Source organism: Phaseolus vulgaris, chromosome 8 (genome assembly GCF_051622355.1).
Source record: "Phaseolus vulgaris cultivar YP4 chromosome 8, ASM5162235v1, whole genome shotgun sequence".
Taxonomy (NCBI): domain Eukaryota; kingdom Viridiplantae; phylum Streptophyta; class Magnoliopsida; order Fabales; family Fabaceae; genus Phaseolus; species Phaseolus vulgaris.
Window position 1 is genome coordinate 2,119,088 of NC_143505.1, and position 21,241 is coordinate 2,140,328.

General features: G+C 36.9%; 4 protein-coding genes across 5 annotated transcripts; 2 read left to right on the plus strand and 2 right to left on the minus strand.

The window, feature by feature from the left end:
• The first annotated feature begins 182 nt into the window (after positions 1–182).
• On the plus strand, positions 183–3,771 carry LOC137823761 (amino acid transporter AVT6A). The gene is made up of 6 exons (XM_068629022.1): positions 183–585; positions 698–1,164; positions 1,283–1,435; positions 1,976–2,182; positions 2,348–2,813; positions 3,269–3,771. Exons 2-6 carry the CDS (start codon positions 729–731, stop codon positions 3,405–3,407), a joined length of 1,401 nt encoding a protein of 466 aa, XP_068485123.1. The 5' UTR covers positions 183–585; positions 698–728; the 3' UTR covers positions 3,408–3,771.
• A 453-nt stretch (positions 3,772–4,224) lies between these two features.
• LOC137823482 (putative UPF0481 protein At3g02645) lies at positions 4,225–5,945 on the minus strand. Its single transcript, XM_068628644.2, has one exon. It carries the CDS (start codon positions 5,902–5,904, stop codon positions 4,225–4,227), a length of 1,680 nt encoding a protein of 559 aa, XP_068484745.1. The 5' UTR covers positions 5,905–5,945.
• Positions 5,946–6,926: 981 nt separating this feature from the next.
• On the plus strand, positions 6,927–10,459 carry EMB2076 (Pentatricopeptide repeat (PPR) superfamily protein). Of its 2 annotated transcripts, none has more exons than XM_068629020.2 (2): positions 6,927–9,240; positions 9,841–10,459. In XM_068629020.2, exons 1-2 carry the CDS (start codon positions 7,090–7,092, stop codon positions 10,006–10,008), a joined length of 2,319 nt encoding a protein of 772 aa, XP_068485121.2. In that variant the 5' UTR covers positions 6,927–7,089; the 3' UTR covers positions 10,009–10,459. The 2 variants fall into 2 exon arrangements, with proteins under 2 accessions (XP_068485121.2, XP_068485122.2); XM_068629021.2 differs by having other exon boundaries at positions 6,947–9,240; positions 9,844–10,459.
• A 6,046-nt stretch (positions 10,460–16,505) lies between these two features.
• GUN1 (s uncoupled 1) lies at positions 16,506–20,528 on the minus strand. The gene is made up of 4 exons (XM_068629179.2): positions 18,336–20,528; positions 17,340–17,556; positions 16,962–17,146; positions 16,506–16,876 (listed from the first exon to the last, which is right to left on the minus strand). Exons 1-4 carry the CDS (start codon positions 20,288–20,290, stop codon positions 16,609–16,611), a joined length of 2,625 nt encoding a protein of 874 aa, XP_068485280.2. The 5' UTR covers positions 20,291–20,528; the 3' UTR covers positions 16,506–16,608.
• Between the last annotated feature and the right edge of the window lie 713 nt (positions 20,529–21,241).

A 21,241-nucleotide genomic window follows, 5' to 3' on the forward strand; every position in this document is an offset into this window, starting at 1 on the left:
TTAAACTTGTCCGAATCAAATGTGTCGGCAACTTTGCCCGCAAAATCATTTCATGATTCCAAATTGCATGCATAATTCTGTAAATTCGTAATCATTACCAATATTAATATTTAAAAAAAAATAATATTTACTGTTAATTAGTGTACTATGAACTTATATAGCAGTATTATTTTAATCATAATACGATTGCGTGTATTTTTCTTCTTCTTCGATTTCGTCTATAAATTGAAGGCTATTGGTCACCAACCTCACATTGGTTTCCCATTTCGTTTGGGTTCTTTTGTTGCAGATTACCATCCTTAAAATTCGTAATCGAATCTTTCTGGTCGTAGGTTGCTTTGCTTCTTTCAGCCACAAACCCAAAATCTCTCGGGAATTGCTAGATTCTCGGCTTATCCTAGCAGCAGATTTTGGATTCTGGCCCATTTTGTTGATTTTCGCCAACTGGGTCTTGTTGAGATTTTATTGGGGTGTGAATTCTGTGTTGCTGGGTTTGAAAGTTGTTTCTTTTTCTCCCCTTCTGGATTCAACTCCTTCGTAGGTTTCCAATAGTGTTTGCGTGAATTGGGGTGTTTTATTTCTCAGGTATTGGATTGAACTGACCTGAACTAAATTTTGCTCAAAAAGTTTGTATCTTAGTTTCCATTTTATAACTGGGTATGGTGTTTTGTTGTTGATGTTGGCTTTTGTTTTTCAGATTTTTTATTGAGACTTTCCAAGGTTTGAGAATGACGATTAGTAGTTTAGCACCTAAGACAGAGAAGAAGAGATCAAGGAAGAACAAGGCAGTGGTTAATGAGAATGCGCCCTTGTTGCCGAAAAGTCATGTTCAGGAGAGTGATGCTGGGTTTGATGATTTCAACGGAGCTTCATTTTCTGGGGCTGTTTTTAACTTATCCACTACAATTATTGGTGCTGGAATCATGGCGTTGCCTGCAACCTTGAAACAGTTGGGAATGGTGCCTGGCCTTATTGCTATCGTCATCATGGCCTTGTTGACAGAGAAGTCCATTGAGCTTTTGATTAGGTTTACCCGAGCAGGGAAGTCTGCTTCTTACGCTGGTCTCATGGGGGATTCATTTGGGAAGTATGGAAAAGCTCTGGCGCAGATATGTGTTATAATCAATAACATTGGTGTGCTCATTGTTTACATGATTATAATTGGTAAGACCCATTGTTGAGTGTGTGTTTATTGTTATCATTAGCTTAGGCTTTAACCATCAAGCCTAGAAGAAAGATCTGTATGGTTGTCTAATTTAGTTTAGTCTTGTTCATCATGCAGGTGATGTGCTCTCTGGAACATCTTCAAGCGGAGATCATCACTACGGTATCCTTGAAGGATGGTTTGGTGTGCAATGGTGGACAGGACGAACATTTGTTGTACTTGTTACAACACTCGCCATATTTGCACCGCTTGCGAGCTTTAAACGAATTGGTGAGTGTTGTTCATTTATTTGAAATGACAATAAATGGTTAATTGTGTCATTTACTGTCAGGAAGATGACTGAGATAACTGGGATGCGTGCTTAACCATGGTACATAAGTTCTAGTTTTGACAGCCCATGGTTGCACAATTGATAACGGGGATTGCTTCAAGGTTGTTGTCATACAACTACTCATCAGAGTAGTTGTTAGAAGTGTTACGGGCAATTTAAGATACCATTGAAGTTTAAGATGAGTAGGGCATCCTAATAATTGCTTGTTAATCGTGGTAGCTTTCTGTTACAGTTTACTCATGTTTTGAAAATATCTATTTTATTGTATAAGTTAAGTAAAGAGAATTTTGGAAGCATTTATGTTTGTGGTCTTATATTCTATAATAAAACTTGCATTTTGGATGGAACATATTAAATTCCTTGAGCAGTAACTTTTTAATGTTGAATTCATGTGATGGGTGTGGTCTTATGTTGATCTATTTGGCTTCATATTGTAAAATGAATACTGGAGGATTTACATGCCTACTCTGTGGTTGCAGATTCATTGAGATTCACATCTGCCCTTTCAGTTGCACTGGCAGTTGTTTTTCTAGTCATTGCTGTGGGAATTGCAGTTGTCAAGATAATAAGTGGAGGCATTGAGATGCCCAGACTCTTCCCAGACGCCACCACAGATTTGGCATCATTCTTTAAACTATTCACTGTAGTTCCTGTGTTTGTGACTGCCTATATCTGCCACTACAATGGTATGCAAGTTTTCAAACCTTTGTGCCAAGCTTACTTTTTCCCTTGCCGTGCCTGTTTAATTGTTTTGATGTTTTTATATGCTAGTTTTTTATTTGTTTGAAAGTCAGATGGTTACATTAAGAGAGTTTACAAGTTCTGGTATTTGTGCACCTTTTCTTCTGCAGTTCACAGCATAGACAATGAGCTTGAGGACTCATCACAGATGCGAGGGGTTGTACAAACTGCCCTTCTTCTATGTTCTTCTGTATATGTAATGATAAGCTTCTTCGGTTTTCTCCTGTTTGGGGATGGGACTCTTGATGATGTTTTGGCCAATTTCGATACCGATCTTGGAATCCCTTTTGGTTCTGTGCTCAATGATGCTGTTCGTATAAGCTACGCAGCACACCTGATGCTTGTATTCCCAGTTGTCTTCTATCCATTGCGGCTCAATATAGATGGTCTCCTCTTCTCTTCATCAAGGCCTCTGGTTCTGGATAACTTCAGATTTGCATCTGTGACTATTTCCCTTATTGGTGTAATCTTCCTGGGAGCAAATTTCATACCCAGCATTTGGGATGCTTTCCAGTTTACCGGAGCAACCGCCGCAGTCTGTATAGGATTCATTTTTCCAGCTGCCATCACTCTTAGGTGAGTTGGTTACTGTTTTTAATACTTCCAGGATTTTGATCATTGTTGGATACCTGACATAGCAAACTGAAAATGCACTTAAGCCTTGTTTTTATAGGCTTTTTCTGTAATCACTTATTAAAGGAGAAGAGATTAAGAAGGTAAAATGAATTATACTTCTCCAAAAATTGAAATCAACATGATTTCAACTTTTGGAGAAGTCATATGAGAAGACTTCAAAAAAAGTTAAATGTATAAGTTGATTTTAACTAATGGGAAAAACTGGATTCATTTTACCTTTCTATTTTCTTGTTTGAAAAGTGCTTATAGAGATATTTATTCAAACAAGGCCTTAGTTGTGGAATGTATAGTACCATTCATAGAAATTATGTGGAATGTTACTACAATTGTTTTTGTGTTTATGCTTTTGCTGATACCTAATTAATGTATTTCCAACCATCATTTTAACCATGCAGGGACCGCTACAACATTGCAACTAAATCAGACAAGATTTTATCTGTTGTTATGATAGTCTTGGCCGTCTTCTCTAACGTGGTGGCTATATACAGTGATGCCTATGCATTGATCAAGCAGAACCAAACTTCACGAGAATGATGGCCATCATTCTAGATGAGAGGAACTGAATTGACAGGGTTATTGGTCAATTAGAAAATCTGGGTTTTCTGAGAGGATCCCATGGGTTGATTTGAATAAACAGAAAAGCTACCCTGTGTACAAATGTGCTTCAGAAGTGTTGCAGTCTGCAGCATGAGTCCAACCTCCTCCTCTGTAATTTTCCATTTGTTGTAGTAGTTGAAAGTTTTTATCGAACAATACACTCTATCCCTTTCCCTGATTTGTTCTTCCTCAAATGTAATAATAGAAACCTTTGTTGGCATTTGTATGTATTGTATTGGGTGAAAAAGGAATGAATTAGTTAAAGAAATGGTATACATTTCAAGAATTGGACGAGAGAAAACTGTAGCTTCCATTCTTTTTCTCTTTTTTCTATTGTTGAAGAAATTGAATTGTAGATCGGAGAATTACTTAGTATACTCATTGTCCCTGAAAGCATTTTTTTTCTTCAAATTAAATAGTGGTAACTTACTTGATGGGGGGTGAATATCTCTTGGTAACTTACGTGGTAATAGTATTATCAAGGAACTAATTAGATGGTTATGCCTTAATTAGAGGTTAAGGTTGTATTTGACAATTGCAGAGGTTGTTAGAAAAATGGAAAAACTGAGGTGAATTCATACATAAAAGGGCATATTTGTGCTAACTTTTAACCAAAAATGATTCCAGCAAGGACTATATGCTTCTCATTCATTTAAGTATAAATTTGTCAATGCTAAAATTTTTCCTGCTGTTTTTCTAAAAGGTAGAAGACATTAAAATATTGAGCAGGGAAAATATCATTTCCTCAAGTGATTCATTTAGTCTCACTGACCTGATTTCTGCGATTGCATACATAGAAAGAGCAGAACACTTGCAAGGACATCAAGAATAAGAGAAAGATGGCAGCAAGAAATATTAGAAATTGCCATGAAGCAAATACATAAACCTTCATGAACTTCAAAACTTTGATACACATTCTACCATTATAATGCTGGTTGACATCTTCAATGACTTTATCCAGGAATGGCACCCTTGTCAATTTAATGGACTTGGTCATCCCATTCCACAGGGTAGCCACCTCTTCATCACTCTTCAAATGGTTCAAAATAACCCCTTTTTCTCTAAGAATCTTCGCATCTTCCTCATGGTCTATAATCCCATTCATCAATTCAGTGTAACGGGTGAAAACCAGTGACCCTGATGCAGCTGATGCTTCATAAGCAACTAAGTTTCTCAATAACACTTCACTGTTCACGTCTAAACCAATTGTTGGAAGGTACAGTGTTACTGTTTTTACATCAAATCCAATGGTTGATATGTCTCCATTGGTGGCCATGAAACAAACCCCAGACTTAGAGAGTTCTGTGACTGAAGGAATTGCAATTTCCTCCATCAAGGGTGGTTTGTTGGTGGCATTATCTGAGCTTAAATTCCCATTCTCTGCTGTGCTTGCTTCTTTATCTTCCGAGAAAAATAAGTATTCAACAGGTTGCTTAATAATTCCTACTCCAGGAAGGTTAGAAATTATAGTCCAAGGCAACCAAGTGATAACTTTCATGGTTCTACATTGCTGGAATTTCTTAATTAAGTTTACAAATGCTGTAACCAATTTTGAAAGAAAGCTCCAAATCTCACATAGAAATTGCTTAGCATAGTTCAAGAATGATTCTTCATGATCCTCATTATCTTTGTGTTGATCCTCTAACTGGACTACATCTGATTGTTCTTCCAATTTAGGCACAATCATAGCATACAAAAAATCTAGCAAATGTGCACACTCTGAGACACTGATCTCTGAATAATCCTTCTCTATCACCTTGAAAGGAGAAAGTTGTTTCAACAATCCTATCAACATGGCAACCAACATGCCATCTGCTAATTCCATTGATGAGAATTTGAACTCCAACATCTTTCTCAACACAAATAGTGGAATCTGATTTTCAAGCATTACTATGTCCTTCAAGATTGCATTATGAGCAATTCTCCTCCCAGCATAATCCATGAAGTGAGACATTCTTGATGAAACTCCTGGTATCATCACTGTTCCATCTTGAATGCTATAAACTTGAAGAAATTCAAGCAAAAACGAGGCATCAATAGCCACCATCCACATCAATGTTTCTCCATTATAATTTAAGTACCTATGGTAGCATGCTCTTATCCTATGTTCTAACTTCATCAATTGGTCAACTATGTGTTCTAACTTGAGGCTTTGTAGTTGTTCTTGGAATCTTTTTGCTGAAGCAATTTTATATCTCTCCATCTCATAGAGTTCTTGACGCCAATGATGATAAGGTCCTATGGAAACTTGCTGAGGGATATAAGAATCTGGATCAGTAGCCATAAGGGGCTTAGGCACATTGAAGATGGACACATGGAATTGATCATCATCTTCAAGCACTTCATTGAGAGTATCACGTATTTGAATCACCCACCGAAGCTCATCAAAGTTGGATTTGGATTCTTTTGGTGTTGTGGGTCTAAAATGAGACATGTTTTTGGAGAAATTAGACTTGGTAGGAATGAGTTGTTTTGGTTCTATATTTGGTGAAAATTGAAACTTAAACTGCGCATAATTATGCTATGAATATCCTTAATTAATGTTCATTATGTGACAGATTTCGGTTCAATAGTAAAAACAGCGTTCCACATGCTTAAATGTAAATGAATTTCGTAAGTTATTGCTTGTCAGCAAAATTAAGTGTTCGTTTTGTTTCAGTTATTTCTTTTTCATGAAAAATCACTTTTGCTTTACATAAAACGACAGTTCTAATTTTTTAAGTATGTTTTATATAAGCTTTTGAAAAAATAAAATCTGAATCACAAAAAACCAGATTACTAATTATTTTTAGTAGCTCACGGAAAAGGGTAACAAGTTGGTTTCAAAATTAAAATGATATTTTATAATTCTAATAAAAATAACTCTTACCTTTTATATGTTCTCTAAAATATGAATTATTGTTTATATAAATTACCTTTTTAAAGCTCTAAATTTCTAAGTAACCTTTAGAGTTATGTAGTGTGAAAAAACTTCTAAACATTTTCTTACATAAAAAAACTTATAATTTTTTTGTGTGTTTTATTTTTATTTATAATAAAATCATTGTAATTGAACTTTAAATAAGAATAAAATTTAAAAAATATCGATAACACTCTTTTAAACACTTTTTTTTGTTAAAATTTATTTAAAAGTACAAAAGAGAAAACAATTAAATAGAATTTGAGTTTTTCTTTATAACATTTAATATTTTATTAATTATGGGTAAAAGAGTATAACAATATTTTTCTTAAAATTTTATTGGGTTAATTTAATAATAAAAAAAACATATATTTCAGGGTTATCTTTGTCCTACATCACATTACGAAGGCTAATTACGTTAGTTATTGCTGTATAAAAAAAAACTACCTTAAACTCTTGAAAAGTTACCCTCCAACAGATTCAATCCTCGCCGTTCATCTAACCTCTCACACATCCAACGGGTCACATGAAAAGGGTTCATTTTGAACCACGCCTCTATCCAAAGCTTCTTCTCAGTTCTGCCAGAGACATAGCTGCTGGTGTTTTCTGCTTTCTCAATTTCTCGAAGTTTCTATTTTTCTTTTAATCCTTAACGTTTCATATATTGGGTCATGCTTTGTTGTTTCATTCTCGGTGGTTCCTTCGTAGTAGTATATTGATATGCCCCTTTTGTTGAGTTTACCGTTTCAGTTTCACACTTGTCTTCTCAAGCTTTCTCATTCTCCCTTTCTCAGTGCTCCTACTCGTACCAAAGCTTATGTGCGAACGCGTGATAGCTACCTTGCCATTGTTTTCTTGTCACAACCGAAATACTCAATTGGGTCCACAGGGTTTCATGAGTCCACTCCTAAGCCTAGGGACTCGGTTCATGCTGTTGTTGACTCTGGTTTGTGGGAGCAAGAAGAAGAATGTGTTGATGATATTGTTTATGAGGGGAGAGAAATAGTTGATGCCACCTCTTTTGTGTCCAAGAAGGAATTGCCTTGGGGAGAAGTAGAGCTGGAAGATGGTGATGATGATATTGAAGGAAGAGGACAATTTGATACAACTATAGTGTCCAAGGATGAATTGTGTCCTTGGGGAGAAGATGATGATGTTGAAGTTAGAGAAGAATTTGGTACATCTATAGTGTCCAAGGAGGAATTACATCCTTGGGGAGTAGCAGAATTGGATGATAATGATAAGGGAATAGAAGGTGTTAATGCATATTTTGTGTCCAATAAGGAATTGGCTCCCTGGGAAGAAGTCAAAGACGATGAAGAGGATGACAGAAATAACAATGGAAATGGCAATGCTGAGAGAAGAGCACATGGTGGTGCTTATTTTGTGGCCAATAAGAAATTTTCTACCTCGACAGAAGCAGAAGATGGTGATGATGATTTTGACTACAATAACAATGATGCAGTTGAAAGAATAACAAATGGGGATGCATATTTTGTGGCCAAGAAGGAATTGCCTCCCTGGGGAGAAGCACAAAATGGTAATGTTGTTGACAACAATGCCGAAAGGAGAGCAAATGGAGAAGTATATATTGGGGCCAAGAAGGAATTGGCTCCTTGCGGAGAAGAAGACGATGATGGACACCTTTATTCTAGACCTGTGGAAACTACTTTATCAGCTCCAGAGGGGACAGGACTAGTGAGGGAGCATGGGGCAATTTTTCTTGAGGAGATGGATGAGAGTGTGTTGTCTAATAGGATTGTGGTGCTTAGCAGAACTAACAAGATTAGAAGTGCAATGGAGTATTTTAAGTCTATGGAAATATCGGGTCTTTCTCCTAATATCCATGCTTGCAATTCTCTTGTTTCTAGCCTTTTGAGAAATGGGTGGTATGATGATTGCTTGAAAGTGTTCAATTTTACAAGAGCAAAAGGGATAACTACAGGGCATACTTATAGCTTGATTCTTAAGGCACATGCAAAAGCTCATGGTTGCGATTCAGCTCTTATATTCTTCAGAGAACTAGAAAGTGAAAGTGATGTGGAGAAGGATTTTGATGCAATTGTTTACAACACCATGATATCTATCTGCAGAAATGCTGACAATTGGAGTGAAATAGAGAGGTTGTGGAGGAGTATGAAGGAAAATGGGTGTGCTGGAACCTGTGTCACGTATCGCCTACTGATCAATAGTTTTGTACGATGCGACCAAAATGACCTTGCTTTTTATGCTTACCGTGAAATGGTTCAAAATGGATTTGAACCAGACAACAATATATTAAATGCTATCATCTGTCTATGTGCTAAGGAGGGAAAATGGGATGATGCATTAAGTGTCTTTAAGACAATGTTGAAGGGTGAACTTAAGCCAAACTTAGTTGCATGCAATGCATTAATTAACTCACTTGGCAGAGCAGGGGAACTCAAGCAAGCATTTCAGATCTACAAAACAATGAAATCATTGGACCTTAAACCAGATGCATATACATTCAATGCCCTACTAAGTTCTCTTAACAAGGCTAATAGGCATCACAAAGCTCTTGAGCTTTTTGAGATGATTGAAAGAGATCAAACATTTCAATTCAATATTCATTTATATAATACTGTTTTAATGTCTTGCTCAAAGCTTAGGTTGTGGGAGAGAGCTGTAGAAATTTTGTGGCAAATGGAAGCTTCTGGATTATCTAATTTGACAATGTCATATAATCTTGTCATCAGGACCTGCGAGCTTGCAAGGAGGTCAACAATTGCACTGCAGGTGTACAAGCACATGGTTCACCAGAAGTGCAGTCCAAACGTGTTTACTTATTTGTCTGTAGTTAGATGCTGTGTTCGTGGAAATCTCTGGGAAGACTTAGAAGAAATCCTAAATGTGAGTAAAAGGCATTTTCAAATTTCTGACCAATATTTGTCTGGAATTAGTTTGTTATAAGAATTATGGATGATAGAGTAATATTTGCTTAGTTGAAAACATTTTTCAAACAGATAGCCCGTTAACCAATGCCAATTTATGAATTGTAAATGATGTCAATTATGGAAAAAGTTATCATTTAGTACCAAGTGCTATTGCAAACATTCTAAAACATCCCTGAGATGATAAATAATTTATGATTTTTCTGCCTTAAATTTATGAGCTGTAAATTATATCAATTATGAAAAGGGTTATCATTTAGTACTGACTAAGTGCTATTTTAAGCATTCTCAAAAATCACTTCGAGAAGATAGTAATCTTTCAAAACCTAGCCTGGAGAAAGGCAACAGACGGTTAAATTTAGTACTTCTTGGTCTTCATATGATAAATAGGAGCCACCTCACAGCAACATTTGCAAATCATGCTGAGTATTATGTATGTTTACATGGATACTTAGGATCCAAATTTTCCTTTTATAAATTTAATCAGAGTATTAATTAATTAACCTTATTTTCTGGTCTGACATATATTTGACCTTCCTGTTATCTGTTCTTTATGCAGCAGAGCATGCCAAATGCCACTCTCTATAACGCTGCCATTCAAGGGTTGTGCTTACGCTGTAATATTAACTTGGCAAATAAGGTCTACACAAAAATGCTAGAAAGTGGTCTTCAACCTGATGTCAAAACACAAGTACTTATGCTTCGTATGATAAGGAAAAGGGAGTAGCTAGTAATCTATTAATTGATATAACTAATACAACAGTTTTGAAATGATGAGCAAAAGGAGGAGAATATCATAGTCAACTGAATCAGGGAGTCGATCCAATAATAAATAGTTATTGTTTGGGTCTTGTGGGAGAATAGCAAACCAAAATGTCACTGTAACTCTCTAACAACTGTATAGTTATCACCTTCATTCTTTCCTTTCGTTCTTCCTTTGGTGCTGAGGGTTGTAAAGAAGCTTCTTCTTTGATATGTATGTAAATGATGTAAATAGCCAAGTCTTTTACATTTTTCCTGTTATATTCAAGAGATCAAGTAAAGTCCTGGGACTTGGCAATTGTATTGTGTCTCTTGCAACTTGTGTGTATTCTTCCTCAGTGTTGATTCTGTATAGTTTCCTGTGCTATTAAAAACAAGTTCTGATATTTTCTTGAAGTACTTCGTGATTATGCACTCTTCCTGTAGATTTTTCTCATGATACCTGGACAATCATATTTTTCATTTTGTCTGCCAAGAAATTCTGAAGAACGATGAATGCCATAGCATACTTTAGTCTATGAGAAAAAATGTGGAAGCAAGTGCCCCCCTCCCCGAACTGAAACTTTGTACTGTGTATTTTAAGGTTATCCCTTAGAAATTGACAAGTGATTGTGTGTTTATTATCTTAATCAATTTCTCAGCTTGAGATTAATCCTATTCTGAGTCCAACTACAATTCTTCAGAGGCTTAAGTGTGGAATTACAATAGCCTGGGTTTCATAGCGAAGACAATCAACAGAAACTTAATTGTTGTGCTGGTTTACACTAAATTTTTGTGGCATGTGAACTAGTTGAAGGCACTGTTGAGTCTCAAGATAATTATGGGTGGGGATGGCAAGTATTTGTAATTCTTATTAGTATAAACCAATATTCAGGATAACAAAGTGAATAAGCATCGGAACTATTCATTGTATTTTCTGGTATAAAAAACCATCACGTAGAAGTGCTACATCTTTTTTGGTCCTAGTTCTACCTAAAATTTGTTTCTTATTATATAGAACAGTTTCTTGAGAATAAAAAAATGTTTCTTTTAGAATAGAATCAGAAATAACCTTTTTCAAGAAATAGTTGGAGTTTATGTTATATTCTAAAGTTTTAGGATTTAATTAGTAGTTTCTATTATTTATCATTTATCTTTAGTTGGGATTTAATTAGTTAGGATTTAAATCTTTAGTTGGGATTTAATTAGTTAGGATTTAATTAAGTACTTTTATCATTGAACTCGCGATTACGTTGAAGGAAACTTTGACTCTTTCTATGAAAGACACCATCCAGGATTTACTTACTCAATCTCAAGGTGAACGCTCCCCTCGGCCCTCACCTGAGACAATGTCGCGCGGACCTCGAACGGGGTCTTCTTATGTTTGTGGCACGCGGTTGGCACGCATCGACTTTCCCCGATTCAATGGCGAAAATGTTAATCAGTGGATTTATCAATGCGAAAATTATTTTCTCATTGACAAGACTCCAGAGGAATTCAAGGTACAACTGGCACTTGTGCATCTAGAAGGAAAGGCCTTGCAATGGCATACCGCACTTCAGAACTCTGATTTAGATATGGTTGCACCTTCATGGTCGGGATTCACCAAAAGTATAAAAGATCGGTTTGGTGCAATTGGCGATGATCCCATGGTTGCGCTAATGCGTCTGCGACAAAAGACGTCCGTTGATGCCTATCATGAAGAGTTTGATTCCATCATTACAAGATTAAAGTTAGCTAATGATCATGTTCTCAGTTGCTTCCTTGGTGGCTTAAAGCAAGACATCCAGATGATGGTACGCATGTTCCAACCTACATCTCTACAACAGGCATTTACTTTGGCCAGGACGTATGAAGCAGCCAATTCTAGCAAGTCGACGACCAAATTCCACAGGGGAGTCTTAGGTCCAGCTCCAGTGCCTCTATCATCGTCATCTCCAATCACTGCGGTTCCCAAACCTAAACCCACACGCCACCTAACGCCAGAATTCATAGCAGAACGCAGAGCCCAAGGCCTTTGTTATTTTTGTGATGAACCCTACTCAATAGAGCACAGTAGAGTACACAAGAAATTACAGCTTCACGTCATGGAGATGGAGGAAGAAGATGACGCACAGGATAGTCCTCCCAGTGACGATACTGACTTATTGCAATGGAAGGAACCACAAATCTCAGTCAACGCATTAATAGGAGTGGTTGGGTTCAGGACTATGAGAATCACTGGATATCATCAAAAACGACCTTTACATATTCTCATTGATAGTGGCAGCACTCATAATTTCTTAGATACCCAAATGGCTCAAAAATATGGGTGCGTAATTGAGACAATTGCCCCTTTGAATGTCGCGGTAGCAGATGGGTCAAAGATCAAGATATCTTCCGTGGTCAAAAATTTTAGTTGGACAATTCAACACACAACTTTTACTGCTGATATGCTACTCCTTCCTTTGGGGTGTTGCGATTTAGTGTTGGGAATTGAGTGGCTCATAACATTGGGCGATATTTTATGGAATTTCGACAAACTCACTATGGAATTCAAGATACAAGGAAGGCGACATGTTCTACGTGGCTCTATGGCCCCCAAGCTTAAACCTGCACACAAGCAACAGTTGAGCAAAGCTTTTATTGACGGTGTACATTTGTCTATGATACACGTGGGTGCAGGGGAGGACATGTTGTTGCAGTCCTTGACTACACATGCTGCAAAACAGGAGATTCCAACTGAGATCGCGAATCTCTTACAAGAATTTGCAGATATCTTTCAAGAACCACAACAATTACCACCCTTTCGACCAGGCCATGATCATCATATTCCATTGATTCAGGGAGTTAATCCAGTCAACAAACGGCCTTACAGGTATGCCACAACCCAAAAAGATATTATTGACCAACTTATACATGAATATTTGCAATCCGGAATTATACAGGAAAGCTACAGCCCTTACGCCAGCCCCGTGGTTCTTGTAAGCAAAAAAGATGGTTCATGGAGACTTTGTGTTGATTATAGGGATTTGAATAAGGGCACAGTCAAGAACAAATTTCCTATTCCTTTAGTTGATGATCTACTGGATGAATTAGCAGGATCTACTGTTTTTTCGAAAATTGATTTACGTGCAGGCTATAATCAAGTTCGAATGAATCCCGACGATGTGTGGAAGACAGCTTTTCGAACACACTCGGGACATTATGAGTACCTGGTGATGCCATTTGGACTCACCAACGCTCCGGCTACATTCCAAGGATTAATGAACTCCATTTTTCAGATGTTTTTAAGGAAATTTTTGTTGGTGTTTTTTGATGATATTCTAGTCTACAGCAAAAACATAACGGAGCACATACAACATCTCAAAGAAGTATTGCAGACTCTCCGTATCCATTCTCTTTTTGCCAAGAGATCTAAATGCTATTTTGCTGTTTCCGAAGTGGAGTACTTAGGCCATATTATTAATGCACATGGCGTTTCCGCGGACTCCAACAAAGTTGCTGCTATGGTAAGTTGGCCTCTACCACGAACCCTAAAGCAATTACGAGGGTTTTTGGGCTTAGCTGGGTATTATAGAAGATTTTTCCGCGGCTATGGCATCATTGCTAAACCCTTAACTGATATGCTTAAGAAGGACAATTTCCTTTGGTGTGAGAGGGCTGAACAAGCTTTTCACGACCTTAAGAAGATGATGAGCAGTACTCCCGTTTTAGCACTACCTGATTTCACAAAAGTCTTTGTTGTGGAGGTAGATGCTTCTGGGCAAGGCGTGGGAGCAGTTTTGATGCAAGACCACCATCCCATAGCTTTTATTAGTAGAATTTTTAATCTTCAACAACAAGCTTATTCAACATACGAAAAGGAATTGGTGGGAGTAGTCTTTGCTGTGCAAAAATGGCGACATTACCTGTTGAATCGTCATTTTACTATCAAGACGGATCATTACAGCCTTAAATACATCTTAGATCAAAGATGGTCCACCGAGTTTCAACAAAAATGGCTAGTCAAGCTGATGGAATTTGATTTCACCATAGAATATCGCAAAGGAAAAGAAAATGTTGTCGCTGATGCATTATCTAGAAGGGACATAGTGGAATGCAAAGGTTTAATTACCTTACAACTACAGTCTGAGTTACTACAGGATATACAACAATCATGGATTACAGATATTCACTTACAGAAACTCATAACAGAGTTAAAGGCGAATACAAGTTCCCATAAACATTATACATGGGAAAACAATGAACTTAGAAGAAAAGGCAGGCTGGTTGTAGGGATAGATGGGTTATTGAGAAAGAAGATTTTGCAGTGGCTACATGCCTCAGCGGAGGGCGGTCATTCGGGTATGACTGCAACAGTGAAAAGGGTCAAGGCAGTGGTTTATTGGAAAGGCTTAAATAAAGATATCAAACATTTTATCCAACGGTGTTCTGTGTGTCAGCAAAATAAATATGACACCACTGCTACTCCAGGCCTTCTACAACCTCTACCCATTCCGCAGACCATTTGGCAGCACATCACCATGGATTTCATTGAAGGGTTACCACATTCAGAAGGTAAACAAGTCATTTTTGTGGTAGTAGACAGGTTGAGCAAAGCTGCCCATTTTATGGCCCTAACTCATCCCTATACGGCGAGAAGTGTTGCTCAAGCATTTTTGGACAACGTGTTCAAGTTACATGGATGTCCAAAAACCATTACCAGTGATAGAGATCCGATTTTTGTGAGCCAATTTTGGAAAAAGTTTATGGCAGTACAAGGAGTGCAAGTTCAACTGTCCACAAGTTATCATCCCCAAACAGATGGCCAGACGGAGGTGGTGAATAGATGCTTAGAAACTTATTTGAGATGTATGTGTGTCGACTCACCACACAAATGGGTGCAATGGCTTCCTCTTGCAGAATGGTGGTATAATACCACATTCCATACAGCCATCAAAGCCACCCCTTATGAAATTGTGTATGGTCAACCACCTCCTATCCATTTACCATACTTACCAGGAGAATCCAGCATTGAATTGGTAGATAGAAGCCTTCTCAAGAGAGAACAAATGTTGAAAGTGATAAAATTTCATTTAAAACGAGCACAAGAGAGAATGAAGCAACTAGCAGATAGACACAGATCCGAGAGGGGTTTTGAGATTGGTGACTTAGTTTACGTTAAGTTGCAAGCTTACAGGCAGGTATCCGTAAGCTTCAAACCAAATGCTAAGTTGAGCCCAAAGTATTTTGGGCCCTACAAGGTTTTGGATAAGGTGGGGGAGGTAGCTTATAAGCTAGAACTTCCAGTGCATTCTAAGATTCACAATGTCTTCCATGTATCACAACTAAGGAAACATGTGGGAGACATGGTGGTTTCCACTACGCTGCCTTATCAATCTGAAGACCCACTACAACTGAAAGAGCCTGAAGCTATCATTGACCGCATGATAGTTAAGCGAAGAGGAAGGGCAGTCACAAAGGTTTTAGTGAAATGGAAGCACCAACTTCCTGAGGATGCAACTTGGGAGTTCTACTTTGATTTGAAGAAGAAGTACCCATTGTTCCATTCTTGAGGGCAAGAATGTTGTTATGGGGAGGGCATTGTTATATTCTAAAGTTTTAGGATTTAATTAGTAGTTTCTATTATTTATCATTTATCTTTAGTTGGGATTTAATTAGTTAGGATTTAAATCTTTAGTTGGGATTTAATTAGTTAGGATTTAAATCTTTAGTTGGGATTTAATTAGTTAGGATTTAATTAAGTACTTTTATCATTTATCATTTATCTTTAGTTGGGATTTAATTAGTTAGGATTTTATCATTTATCTTTCTAGCATTTATCTTTATCATTTGTAATCTTTAGTACTCTATAAATAGAGTATTGAACTATTATTTGAGATATCAATAATATATGCACTTTGTTTCCGTTTCTCAATTCTCTATCATCGTTCTTGTTCTTGGTATAATCGGAAGCCACCTAAAGGTTCCCTTTGTCCAAAGCCTAATCGTTCTTCGAAATCTCTTACGAGAGGACCTAGACGCCTTTACACACGATCGTTCATAACAGTTTAATATTGAAAGAAAATGGAGTGTAACTTGCTTAACGATAATGTGAAGCAGTAAAGATTACAAATGCTTAACACACTAAAAAAAATCCTTAAGAAAACCTTATATTCAATTTATATATTCCAAACTTGGAAGATACACTTTGGACGCTCTAATTTAAGGAGAAATGCTAGAATAACTTTTATTACCTTCTAAGCTATTAATTTGTTCAAGAAGAACATCAAATGATTTATCTCAGTACCTGAATGAATTGATATAATTTCATATTAACATGAATCACACAATTCAACAATGCTAGTTTTTCTTTCACTATTTCTCATGTAAGAAATTTAATCAAGTAGCAGTTCTAAATTTACCATGTTTAATTATTCCTGTACTTTAACTGTCTTATGTACTTTATTTAACTACTTCCTTGTCTTGGTTCCATTCTTCCAAAATAGAAGTTTTACTAACTTAGATTTGAATATTTTTCATTTCTCTAACTCTCACGGGCAATACAAATTATAATTCATGATTTCAAAATTAACCTTGCAATTCATAATTTAAATCTTGATCACTACAAAGCTCCAAGAGATGGTATATTAAATGTTTGGTTTCTCTCCACTGGTTGAGAATAAACAATGTAATCATGGAGAAGTAGCACATTCAGGGTGCTGGGTTGTCTCAACCAAGTAGCTACTTCAGTTCCTTCTGATATAAACCTCCCCAAATTACACTCAGCTATCTGAAAGGGTGCACCAATGCTATTCAGGAGTGCCTCAACAGCCTTTCTTAAAGCACCGTTGCCCACTACTTTGCTATGCTTGCCCCATCCAGTTAATATGCTGCAAAAAGATTATGATTACATCTTCAATCCTCACCAATCTAGTTAAAGGATAACAATAATCTTAAGAGGGAAAAATGCAAAACCTCAATATAGGAGATGACTTCTGGCCTCCAAAAACAGTGGTGCGCAATTCGAGCAACCATGAATGCACCATTGCACAGGCTGCTCCACAAGATGTGAGATGTAGATCCAAGCATTCAGTAGACCAGCCCCCTTTCCACACATTTCGGTTTCTCCCTTCAATCACAACCATTTGAGCCCCAAGTTTCTGATGCAAAAATCAGTTTATTATAAAAACAGAAAAAATGGAAGAGTTAGATCAATGTAAACAAAAGGGTGCATCTACTGTAAACTCCTAATATTAATCATTCCACTGATGAGACATCAATACAACACATGTTGTAGAAAATTGCAAAGGTAACAGATGCATAAGTAGCAACTTTCTAAGTACTCAATTTTACCTGACCAAAATGCCACAACATATCAGTCAGAGCATTATAAAATGCGGATGCTGTTGAAGAATCCATCTGCTCAAGTTCATCAAAAAGTCTTTGAGCCTGATCCCATATGCCTTGCCCATGACCCATAAGTAGGCCATGAGCTACACCATAGACCTGGCTATCAAACACGCGGAGGCTGTCTAATAGCTTTGAAGCATCTTGAAATGTCTCACAACAACTGCATCCAACATATCAAATTATGCAATTAACAATTGGTTGTATTTATTTGAGAGTATCGAAATACAAACTAAAATAAATAAATGAAGGAAAACAGAAACAGTAACACTGTCAAACATTAAAAGAACATTGAGTACATCATCCATAACTAGGTAAGGTATAAAATCCTTAGGATTGAAGAAGTAGCACTCAATATCTCTAGGAGGATAAAAATGAATGGAGAAAGTGTATTAAGAGAAAAGCTGAGAGGAAAATATAGAGAAAAGAAAATACTGAGTTTGTAGAAGTGATGAACTTCTGTTTACTATATGTAGATTACAGAAGCTTGTCTAACTGACTAAGTTATAACAACCTAGCAGTGACAGTTGTAAATAACTGACAGAAATCAAGTTATAATGACAGCTGTCAAAATCTAAATAACATAATACAGCTGATAAAAGGAGTTATTCACTCACAAAGTGTAATAAATCACAGCCAAATACCCTGTTTTTTTAGTTACTAATAACAGAAATAGAACAACAGCTTTGGTATAGAAAATTGGGCCAATTCTTTGAATAATAATTTAAAAAAGACATAATACAGCCACAAACCCCTCTTTATAGCAAATTAAGCTTTAAAAAAATCACAAGCCTAAGAGTAGATCTAATCATAGACATTTATAGTAACCTTAACTTGAAAAAAAGAAACTGAAAGAAAGAAGTAGAATATAGGGTAACATGTAAGTGATATAGAATAGAATGGGTGTAAGACAGACAGAAAAATTGGATAGTTATTTGCTACCTGCAAGCATTCAAGATGGCTGAAAATGTGACAACATTAGGTTTAATTTCCATTTCATGCATTTGTCGAAAGATCTGCACTATGTACAAATTGTCTTGTGTGCTCCTCTTATCCTTCTTCGTAAGACCTGCTTTTTCGGCAGCAAGTTGCTCCAACATCTTCATGATTTCATCATTGTTCCCATTGTCAGTCTTCTGATCTAGTAAGGTATCCACAATAGAAGATGAATGTTTAATTTGAAGGTCATTGGCTTCAAAAGAAGTATCAGGCCCACATTCCAGAGCTGGTTTCCGTCCTACTTTGAAGGCATCAATAATGGAGTTGTAAGTCACAACATTTGGCCTACTTCCTTTCTCTATCATCACATCAAGCAGCCTCAAAGAAGATTTGATCAAACCATTTTTGCATAAAGCATCAATGAGAGCACTGTAAAATACAACATCTGTCTCCATGCCTTCTCGCTTGAACTCTCTATAAACATCCATTGCCTCAGCATACATTCCACCTTTAGTGTATATTTTAATTAATGTCGAGTAAGTTAGATCATTCGGATAAATGCGTCTTGCTTTCATCTCATCAAATAATTTTCTGACCTCAACACACTTGTTGTATCTGCCATATCCCTCTATCAATGCATTATAAGTTACTACATCATTTTTTATTCCACAACTCTCCATCTCTTTAAATTTACCCACTGCCTCCTCAAACCAACCAAGATTTGCATATAGTCCAACCAGTGCATTGTAAGACACCCTATCCAACCGAATCAACAGGATCTTCATTTCATCATACACATTTAGGGCATCTTCAAAGCGCTCAGCCTTAGAATAGCCAGCCATCAAAGTACTATAAGTGACGACATTGGGCCATATGTTCTTAGCAGGCATCTCCACAACAATAGCATGCCTGGCAAGATCCATCCGTCCACCTTTACACAGTGCATCCACATATGTATTATAAGTATACACATCACGCCCAATCCCTTTCCTTTCCATTTCAGCCAACAAATCCTTACACAATTGCCACCTACCCTTCGGGACACAAGTTTTGAGAAGTGAGTTATAAGTAAGCCGATCTGGCAAACAACCTGCATCTACCATCTCCTCCAAAAACTTAACAACTATTTCAAAGGCATTTTCCCCTTTAGCCCCTGCATCAATAATAGCATTGTATGTGACCAAATTGGGCTCCAAGCCAAAGTATCCCATGCTCCTAAACAAACTCACAGCCTCCTGAAAGCGATCATTCCTGCCAAGAGCACTAATCATGGCAGAAAAGGAGTAAACAGTGTTTCCATACCCTCTACTCCTAGACTCTTCAAACAGATTCAGAGCAAGCTCAATCTTCTTCAACCTACCAAGAGTCCTAATCATGTTGCTGGTCAACTTCCCCATGAAAGTACTATCAGTTGCCCTACTCATGGCAAAATCATAGGTCCTAGTAGCTAGCAAAAGGTCACCAGTATTGGCAAACTCCTTAAGCAAATAAACATAATCCTCAGCAACATAAAGCCTATAATTAAGCAACACACTATCTATGGCAGCAACATCATTACCAGCATTAGTGAGGCTATGCAGGACCTCCTCAGCCGCCTTGGAGTGCTGCTGGTTGTTAGGGACGGCCCTGGGGCCGCCCGAGTTCATCTTGCCCGGGTTCCTATTGGACCGCCGACCAGAAAACTCAGGCGCAAGCCGGGTTTTCTGGCCACCGAGCCACGGACTCAGGGAAGATGAAAATGCAGCTGAGGCAGTGGCAGCTGCAGAGGGAACACCTGCACCTGCACTTGATGCTGGTGAATAATACCTGGTGGAAGAAGAAGAAGAACTCCAGCGGTTGCGGTTGTTGCTTCGGCGGTGGTGGCTCCTGTTCTGGTTATGGTGGTGGCGCTGGTTATTGTTGGAGGGTCTCGGGGGAACGGAGGAGAAGTGGGGTGGGGTTGTTGGGGTTGATGCCATTGCACTGTTGAAGCAAAAGGGTATCTGAGCTGCGGATAAAGATGATAACTTTGGGGCTCTAATCGAGTGATAGCTGTTGAAGCTTGGTGGGTAGAAGAAGAGTGTGGTGATTCAGTTCACAACTTTCAATTCAATTTCTTTCCTCTGCAGACAGACAGACATTATCCTATGTTCATCCCCTTACCCTCTTCACCTTAACTATTCTACCCCTGTTCTCTCAGCTACTTTTGTTATTATTATTATTATTATTATTATTATTATAAAGATAATAATAAAAAATAAAATAATAATAAATATTATTGCAATTATTGTGGTGAAAAAATCATTGGACAAGACTTAAAAGAGGATTTTGTATGCCAATCTATTAACTACTACAACAAACCTAACTACTTTACCCATTTCTTTTTCACATTTTATGATCACCACTTACATTTTTAACACCCTTTTTCAAACTATTAATGACTTGTGTTTTGTATAATGTTAGAAAATATTTGAAATTTTATATTTTTGAATAAAGTATTCTTTTCAATTAATTTATGAATCTTCTGTTTGAATTTGATTGCATATTCTTCTTCTTATTCCACATATAGTATACTTTAGGTTTATCTATTTTAGGAAAAAAAGATTCGTATTAATAAATATTTGTATAGAAATATTTTATGTTGGTTGTATAAAATAATTTTATATGTTAAAAAAGTGATTTTTTAATATTTTTTTAAAAGTATTTCGATTAATTATTTTACATAAATTGTCCTATTTTAATTTATTAATTTTAACAAAATGAATGTCAAACGATCATAAGTTTATGATTAGATGGATTTGGTTGTGAGAGTAAGTTCAACTTTTTATATAAACATGAAAAAATGCTATAAAATTAGCTTTAATTTATTGTCATTAATTGCTTAAAAAATTGTTCAACTCCTAAAACTGAGTTTACAATTTAGATTAAAA